General features: G+C 43.3%; 1 protein-coding gene across 1 annotated transcript in view; it reads left to right on the top strand.

Annotated features, from left to right (window-relative positions):
• fam131bb (family with sequence similarity 131 member Bb) overlaps window positions 1–8789 on the top strand; it is a 17806-nt gene extending 9017 nt beyond the window's left edge. The window contains exons 2-6 of the mRNA XM_008298177.1: window positions 2096–2320; window positions 3309–3449; window positions 5318–5631; window positions 6254–6514; window positions 8201–8789. Of these exons, the coding sequence (XP_008296399.1) occupies window positions 2096–2320; window positions 3309–3449; window positions 5318–5631; window positions 6254–6514; window positions 8201–8416 (1157 nt within the window). The 3' untranslated portion in view covers window positions 8417–8789. The remainder of the gene's footprint in view (window positions 1–2095; window positions 2321–3308; window positions 3450–5317; window positions 5632–6253; window positions 6515–8200) is intronic.

Genomic DNA, 8789 nt, shown 5'->3' with positions numbered 1-8789 from the left:
AGAACATGTGAGCAGAACCTAGTGGACTCTGGATCCAGTCTGTCAGCAGAAATAAAGGAACCAAAGAACCTCAGGGATGAACGGACTTTACTGAGTTCCTGCTGTGGAGCCTGAACTTTAACGTCGTGAATCTAAACGGATAATTTGTAATCCGACACCAGAGACAATACTCTGCTGTTAAATCAGGAGTAATCTGATTACTGTGAGGTGATGCAGCTTGGAACCATTTGATATATAATTGATATCGTAGTGGCTGCTGTTGACTGTATGGGAGTGCAGTGGATTGTGTTGCAGTACAGTGTATTGAAGTGCAGCTGCTGCGTTCTGCGCTACAGATTTGTCTTATAATTTATTCATCAAGCTCATCTCCATGCGCCACCATCAGAGAGAATCAAACAGCCAGAGTTACAGTTTGTGTCATCACATGTTGATCGCATGAAATATGGAACAAAGCCGCAGAGCAGAGAGCAGCTGGGTGTTAATTTCTCCTTTAAATAAAGAGTTGAAGCTCTGAGACAAGCAGCAGGAAGGCAGGAGGCAGGTTTCTGCTTATCCAGCGCAGCTCAGCCGAGGTGTGAAAACACTATCATGTCAACAAGCCGACCTCTCATTACTCAGCCACCTCACCCTAATTAACCCGCTCCTTCCCATGATGCACCTCTGTCAGACACGACACATCCTCCCCGAACAGCTGACGGCTTAGTCTCATTAAATTCATGAGCGTCACCTCCGCCACCTCCGTCATTTAGCCGCTCCTATAATCCATCCTCACTTCAGCACACGCAGCTCAGCGGCAGGATTTGACTGGTAACGAGTCTCTGCGCTGGTTTGTCTTCGTTAAAGCTGCCAAATAGTTAATGTCTTAATAGAAATTTGCATTTTTGTTCACCACGAACATACCAGAGATGTTCAGTTATTCAGTGTGCCCTCAAGTTTTATTTTAACACCAGTTTATGAGACAGGACAGGAGGCGTTATTACTAATAAGGCTTAACCCTCCGATCTCCGAGCAGCTTCTGACATGTTTGTGTGCTGTTTTTGAGCCAAGATGCTTTTATTTTGTTCATCCAGTATGTTTTATTTTCATCCTTTTTATTGCAAATAAATATTTTTGTTGATTTTTTGAAAATGAGTCATGCTGAATAAAGTGATTCTGATCAAATATCACAATTTCAGGATCAGATTTGGTTAATTTTTCACACTTGATTCAAAAGTTCAAAATAATTCTTCCTATTTTTATAGTTTTTGGCTGATAAATGGTGTCATTTTATTGTCTTTTTTTAAAAAAAAGATAGCCTGCCTTTTGAGATCACCAGCGGGTTTTGGAGATCAGAGGGTTAATCTGATTGCAATTTAGGTTTTAACACTAAAACCAATGTTTTTAAATCAACCAAGTTCTACTGGAGGTGTTGAGTAGGTTAGTTAGTTAGTTAGTTAGTTAGTTAGTTAGTTAGTTAGTTAGTTAGTTAGTTAGTTAGCTAGGTAGGAGTTTAATCGAGTAAATTAGAGATTTATATGTTGAAATATGTTAAAATCACTGAACTATCAGGAGATCTTGTGACAATCTTGAGTTTTTGGTTTTGATTATATATATATTTGTTTTTTAGTGTTTCACAAGATAATAAAGTGATTTTGATCAAATATCAAATTTTTAAATTCAGATAATTTTCCTGATGGAACCAATTAGTTAAAGTAAGTTAAAAATCCCACAATTCTTTGTGTTTTCGAGGCTGTTAAACTGTGTTATTTTGGAGATTTTTTAAAAGATAATGTGACCTTTAAACCTGCAGATGGGTCCAGAAGGTTAAAAACTAAACTCAGGTTTTATGTCTTTTTATTCAGTGGACGTAAACTTCTGGTTTCAGCTCCTTCTTCTATGGTGATCATCAGTCAGAGCCTCCCAGTTGTCAAACCAGTTTATCAGTCAAACCTCTACTGGGCATCATCATCACCCACCACACCTTCCAACATCACCGCACACCTGATAACAACATGTCCAGCTGACGTCTGCACCATCATCCTCTTCCTCTTCCTCCAACACTCACCTGATCTCCTCTGTATCAGCCTCTAACCTCCTCCTCCTCCTCCTCCTCCAGGAGTCACCCGCACCATGAAAGAAAGAGTGACCAAACCCACCGCCATGGCTCAGGGTCGCGTCGCCCACATGATCGAGTGGCAGAACTGGGGGATGCAGACGGTGGGAGCTGGCGGCATCCCGCAGTCCCGCATCACCACCCAGGAGCGGGAGAAGGAGCGGCGGCTGGAGAACGACGCCTACAGCGACCTCAGCGACGGCGAGAAGGAGGCTCGCTTCGCCGCAGGTCAGAAACTGAACCTAGGATGAAGACAGACAGTCAGCAGAATGATGTGTTCCCCTCAAAATTAATAGCACCAGTCCCAACTTATCTTATCTATCTACAGTCAGGTCCATAAATATTTGGACATTTCAGCTCCGTACACCACCGCAATAGACCCCATTCAATGTTTAACATCTCCAAATAAGTGTAACTTTTTCAGTTTTATTTAAAGGCCTATTTACACATAAACTTGGGGAAAAACTTTAATTGTGATAATTTTCTGGAGGTTTAAATTGCTGGGGTCAAACTAACTCCAAAGATAACAGATGTCAGTAAATCTGAAGGTAACAGGAGGGTTAAAACACTCAAGATGTGCTTTGAGTGGCAGACTTTCAGCTTTAATTTGAGGGTATTTACATCCAAATCAGGCGAACGGTGCAGGAACTACGACACATTTTTATATGTGACCAACAGTAATTGGACGACGGCCACCCACACCGTGTCATTCCCTCATTATTTCATTTACAAGGAGCAGATAAAAGGGCTGGAGTTCATTACAAGTGTGGTATTTGGAATCTGGTGATTTCAGCTCTCAGTATGAAGAGCTGTCGCTGTCAGTGAAGCGAGCCATCATTAGGCTGAAAAACCAGAACAAACCCATCAGACAGAGACAGCAGAAACATTAGCAGTGGCCAAATCAACTGTTTGGTAAATTCTTAAAAAGGAAGAAGCTCAGAAACGCCCACAAGTGTGACAGAAGAATCCTTTCCCTGGTCAAGGAAAACCCCTTCAGCGCCATTGGCCAGATCAAGAACACTCTTCTGGTCCCTTAAGAAGGTGGAAGACACAAATACAGTGTGTTGTAGTTCCTACACCGCTCATCTGATCTTGATTGTTTCATTTCAAATCCATTGTTATGGTGCCGAAATGCTGAAAATTGTCTCAATGTCCAAATGTTCATGGGTTGTTTAAACCTTGATGCGGCTCCTCACCTGTCCCGCTCTGACCTCAGGTATCCTGCAGCAGTTTGCCATCTCCGAGGCGACGCTCCTGGCCTGGTCATCGATGGACGGTGAGAGTCCGCGGTCAGGATCCAACCAGGGCAGCGTGGCCCACCTGAGCGAGGTCAACCAGGAGAGCATCACCAGTAGAGGTAAAAGGACTACAAACATGGCTGCCACCGAAACTCGGGGAGGCAAAGTTTGTGTAGGAAGAAGAGAGTTGAAGGAACAGTTTTCAGTAGACAGCAGACAAGAGTCCAAACCTGTGCAACATCACTTAAATGTAAACTGTAGAGTAATCACATTACTTCTGTGCTGATAGTAGAGTATTTGCTCTGACGTCAAATTAAAAATGCCAGTTTTAGATGTTCTATATTAAAAGCTCAGGCCCACAGTAGGAACCCCACACAGTCACATAAACGTCATCAACACCTTCTGCCCTCATGCAGCCCCACATCATGATGCTGCCACCTCCGTGCTTCACTGTCAGGACCATGCATCCACTGTGGTGGTCCTGGTCAGGTTCACACCAAACATCTGGACTCCATGTGAGCCCAACACATTGATCTCCATCTGACCAGAGGATGTTCTCCAGCATCCATCAGGCTTCTGTTCATGTTCTTTAGCAACCTTTCATCCAGAAGTTTAGTTCTGAACAGCAACAAGCAACAAGGACGACCACTGCAGCCCTGATCAGTGCTACTGTGGCTCCTTCTTGATCTCCTGCTTACTGCTGTGGTTCACTGATGTTTAATTGATCTTCTGGATCCTTTTCCATCTTTGTCCAGTCCCTCAGTCAGATGTTTCTCTTCCTCTGTTCAGTTCTTTTCCATATCAGGTCATTTTAGATCACATTTTAAGTCATTTAAACAAAATTTGAGTCACTCTGGACCATTTTTACTTGTTCTTGACAAATTCTGAGTTACTTTGGAGAAGTTCAGAGTCATTTGGGGCCAATTTTAGTAATTTTGGACATTTAAAACATTTTTTTGGTACTTGTTTTGGACAAATTTCAAGCTGTTTTTGGCACATTTTCAGCAATTTTGAGCCTCAGATGTTTCACTTCTTCTGTTCAGTTCTTCTCCATGTGGAGACATGATGCAGACATAGACAGACACAGTCCGTTGGTCCAAATCTAGAAAGTTCTGCTGTTCACGGCTCATATTAGAACCACGTTGATGCAATTAGACTGATTAGAAATCACAGGTGGACTCAGTTTATTTTCACAGCTGGATTCACTTTGGTTCACTGAGTTTCTAATTTGAATTTTCATTACAGTCTTTAGAAAAATTTTTCTTTTGACTGTTCATCAGCCATTCAACTTACTTACTTTGAGAGCTGATGCGGTTTCGTATATTTTAACATTTAAGTGATATTTTACGTAGATGTCCTCACTATTTAAGTGTTTATTTGATTTGAGTTGCCCTTCATGGCTGCTTCAGGAATGCATTTACATCAAATCATCCTCAATTTTAAGTCAAACAAACCGGAGGATAATATGTGGCTGTGTTTACTCTTGAGCCCATTTTTCTCTCCGGAGAGACAGAACCACTGAACAGCATCAAGGCTGCGTCTGCATTATACGGTTTGACAGGAGTGATGACTCAACAGTGAAGGTGTGTCAGCGTTCGAACTGTATTCATACCGGAGAGTTTCTGTCAAAACACTTATTCAGCCGATGTGGAGGCTTTTCTGCTGAGCTGGATCTCAGTCAGACCTACTTCGACCTGCACTACTAGAATTAGCCGGAGCTGTTAGTCATTAGAGGCATTTGTAACAACCTACATGCAGGTGTTTTACCAGACAAATGCAGACTAAATGTCCTGAGAAGGAGCCAAAAAAATCTGCAGCTTGACGTCCAGATTCCCCTGGTTTTCTATTTATTGATATCACATCGAGAGGACTGAGTCTTTTGTGCTCGTGCAGAGTCGTGACCGGCTGCCTCAGTGTTCCTGCATCCATCTGCTCTCCCACTCTGAGGAGCACTAATAGCAGCTGCTGAATTTTTCATCTTTTCCAGATCAGATATTGCACCACTCCTCAGCAGAGGTGTGGCCTCACACATACGTCTCCCAGGGCCACTACTGCCTCTCCTCCTCCGACGCCTGGGAGCCCATCAGCAGCGATCCCTCCGGTGTGGCGTCTCCCCCTACTGGCTCCTACGTGATGGGGACGGACGGCTACGACGGCCAGGCGGCGGCGGCTCACTTCCTGTCTCAGCAGCAGCAGCAGCAGTTCAACCTCCAGCAGCAGAGTCAGCTGCAGCAGCTGCAGCAGATCCAGCAGATCCAGCACTACCAGCAACAGCAGCTGCTGCAGTATCAGCAACAACAGGTGACGGACCGACGGCAGCTGGAGTCTGTCGGCATGAGTTTAGACACACTGGAGGCTGCATGATGCTCAGAGATGCAACTAACTGTTATCAAGATTATTTATGGATTATTAATCGGTTGTTTGGTCTCTAAAATAGCAGAAAATGTGGATCCATGTTTCCTCAAATGTCTTGTTGTGTCCAAAGATACTCAGCTTGTTGACACAAAGGAGGAAAAAAATGAAAACACTCACATTGAAGAAGCCGCGATCACAGAATTGAGACTGTTTTCATTAAGAATGACTCAAACTGACTCATCGATTATCAAAGTAGTTGACGACTTGTAGTCACGGTTGTGCTGCTTCCATGAGTCAACTTTGATTGAAAAACTGTGACAGAAGCTGCTTGAAGCTCAGAGGGTTCATTTGATGAGCCTCAAGCTCATGTTCAGTCAGAAAGAGCAGCTCACCTGCTGCTGAGCACAGAGCAGCAGCAGGTGGCTCGCGGATCCTCGTCTTCTCACTGAGCTGTTTTCTTGTGTTTCCTGATGCTGCTTGACGTTTGTCACCTGCAACACGATGTCAGTTACAGGTGACAGACGCCGGCTCCCTGTTGTCTCTGCTCACCGTCTTCCTTGTGTTTCAGTCTCTGGAGCACCGGCTGCACAGCGCCAACCACTCTTTGCAAGCAACGCCCAACAGCACCATCCACAGCCTGGTGCACCAGGTCCACCCCCCGCTGGTGGACCTGTGGAACACGGGGCAGATGGAGGCCTACCAGGCGGAGGCCGGGGGCTACATGGGCGTGGCGGCGGTGGTGGAGCCCAGTCTGTGCGTTCCCTCCGGAGACGAGCTGGTGGGAACGGAACACTCACCGCTGCTGGAGCAGCAGGAGGAGGAGGTCAAGGTGAGGAGAACATGTGGCTTCATTACTGAAGACTGAACCTGCAGAGGAGCAGAACACAGGTGGTTTAATCCTGTCAGATTCAAACTCTGTCTAATTAACTTTCCGTGTTATGAGCTGTGAGAGTGACTCAGCGATGTGGAGTCTCGGTCGGTTCAGGTCATGCAGCGTGGGGAGAGTCAGTGCTGGAATAACTCGTTGATCAATCCACATTTTTGATCATTTTTATTGAGTAACATGAGGATTTGTAGCTTGTGTTTGATTTATGACCTGTAAATTACATTTATTTGGGCTTCTGGCTGCTGTTTTGTGACAACAAAGACCGTAATATTTGATAACACCAACATTTTATCTTTTATAAGAACTTGCTGTGAACAAATATTTAAAGGAGTTTTCGGTGTTTCCTGCCTTCATTCTCCAGCCAGCTGCCCACAAATGGCAGAAAATGAGAGGGGAGAGCTTTGGAGAATGTCCAAACTGATGGCAGCAAACCAAACCCCAAACAGCATTTACTTTTAGAGAGATACTGTGTGAAAGTTGTGAAAGGGATGCTTTGAAAACCCTTTTTAACCGGTGAAATGTGGCAGGGAGCTTCGGCTTCATGACGTCTGTGGGTTCATTTCACCAAAATGTGCTGCAGCTCATGAATGCAAACCTGCTGCTGCATCACCGTGTGACTGGTTCAAAGAAAATAACCACAGATACATTAAACACCGACTGATCTTAGTCGGATTAATGTGAGAATAAAAGTTTGCTCTTGACCTTGGAAACAGCAGCTGTCTCTAAGGTTACATTTGAACATTTGAACCAACACTGATGAGAAGAATGATTACATCTGCTGAGGAAAACTAACTGTGTGAAACAGTCAAAAGCTCCAGAACAACTTCAAACCAGACCTTTACATCTGGCTGATCAGTGAAGCATCCTTCAAATTGGAAAATAAATCCATAAGCATGTGCAGGATGACATAGTAATGTAGCTGATGGGATAAAAACTGACATATACATATTCTTTACATTAGTTAAAGCATTCTAGTGGCACCACATATGAATATATCTGTATGCAGAAAAACATTAAAATTATATGTATTTTAATCTAATTTATCCCCCAATCACTTTTTTTCCTAAGCTCTTTTTTTTTTTTAGGTATTTAAATTCTTTATTAATAATTTTCCTTATCATGAATTATAAATTACACAATTATGCAAACTTTTTTTTAATTGAAGTATTAAATAATGTAAATTTATATAACAATTCTGAACAGCAGTTTCAGTTGTTTTTCTTTCAGCTGCTAAGAATTATTATTAGCAATTAATCTGATGTGATTTTTTTTGCTAATTGATTATTCACTCGGAGCTCTTTTGTTTTCAGTCATTTAAAATCTCAAATATTAATTTTATCATGAAATGTAAATGCAGATGCAGCTATAGCACATATATGTGTATATGTACATATATATATATAGCACGAAAAATCTAAATATATAAAATAGTAGTGAGGTGACTTTATTAGCAATTAATCTGACTTGATTTTCATTAAGCTGAGCATTCACCCTGTAAAAAATATAGATTTAAAAGCCACACTGCTGATTTCTAACTTCTAATTTATATGTGTATATATGTAAAATCCTCAGCGCCTCTCTGTGACCTCCACTGACTGCTTCTGTGTTTGCTGCTTCTGTCCTGATCAGGAGGAAGACGTGACGCTGTGCGTGGAGCCTGAGTCGGCCACGTTGACTCCGCCCACGCAACAAGGGGACGCCTCCGGAGGCAGTAGTCCGGGGCAACCGCCGGCAGAGCCAATCACGGAGCGGAAGGCCTCTGATGTCACCTTGGGCCTCATTCAGACACTAGAGGAGAGGAAGGAGGAGGAGGAGGGGCCGGCCGCCTCCATGGCAACCAACTGAGTTCCTGTCTGTCAGGAGACTCGGAGTACAAACTGACCCGGAGTCAGCGAGGAATGAGCGTAATAACACAATATATATCTATTAATCTGTCCGTTCAGGTATCAAAAACACGAGTTTGGCTGCGAGGGAATCCTTCAGATGTTGACTCACTATGAGACGGATGAAACGGAGGACACGTGCTTCTCTTAAGCCTTACATCCCAAAGGTAACGGAAGAGTGAGGATGGAGGAGGACTGAAGCATTTCCATCAGGGAATGAACCACACTGAGACCAGGAGGAACGGAAACATGCATGCTTTTTATGGAGACAAGCAACTCGACCCTGTCTTATAATGATAATGAAAAATCTACATAATAAAACATTATAATAAGAA

Source organism: Stegastes partitus, unplaced genomic scaffold (assembly GCF_000690725.1).
Source record: "Stegastes partitus isolate 25-593 unplaced genomic scaffold, Stegastes_partitus-1.0.2 Scaffold1292, whole genome shotgun sequence".
In the NCBI taxonomy this organism is placed as follows: Eukaryota; Metazoa; Chordata; class Actinopteri; family Pomacentridae; genus Stegastes; species Stegastes partitus.
Note: the sequence above shows the minus strand (reverse complement) of the source record. Positions and strands in the feature narration are given on the sequence as shown.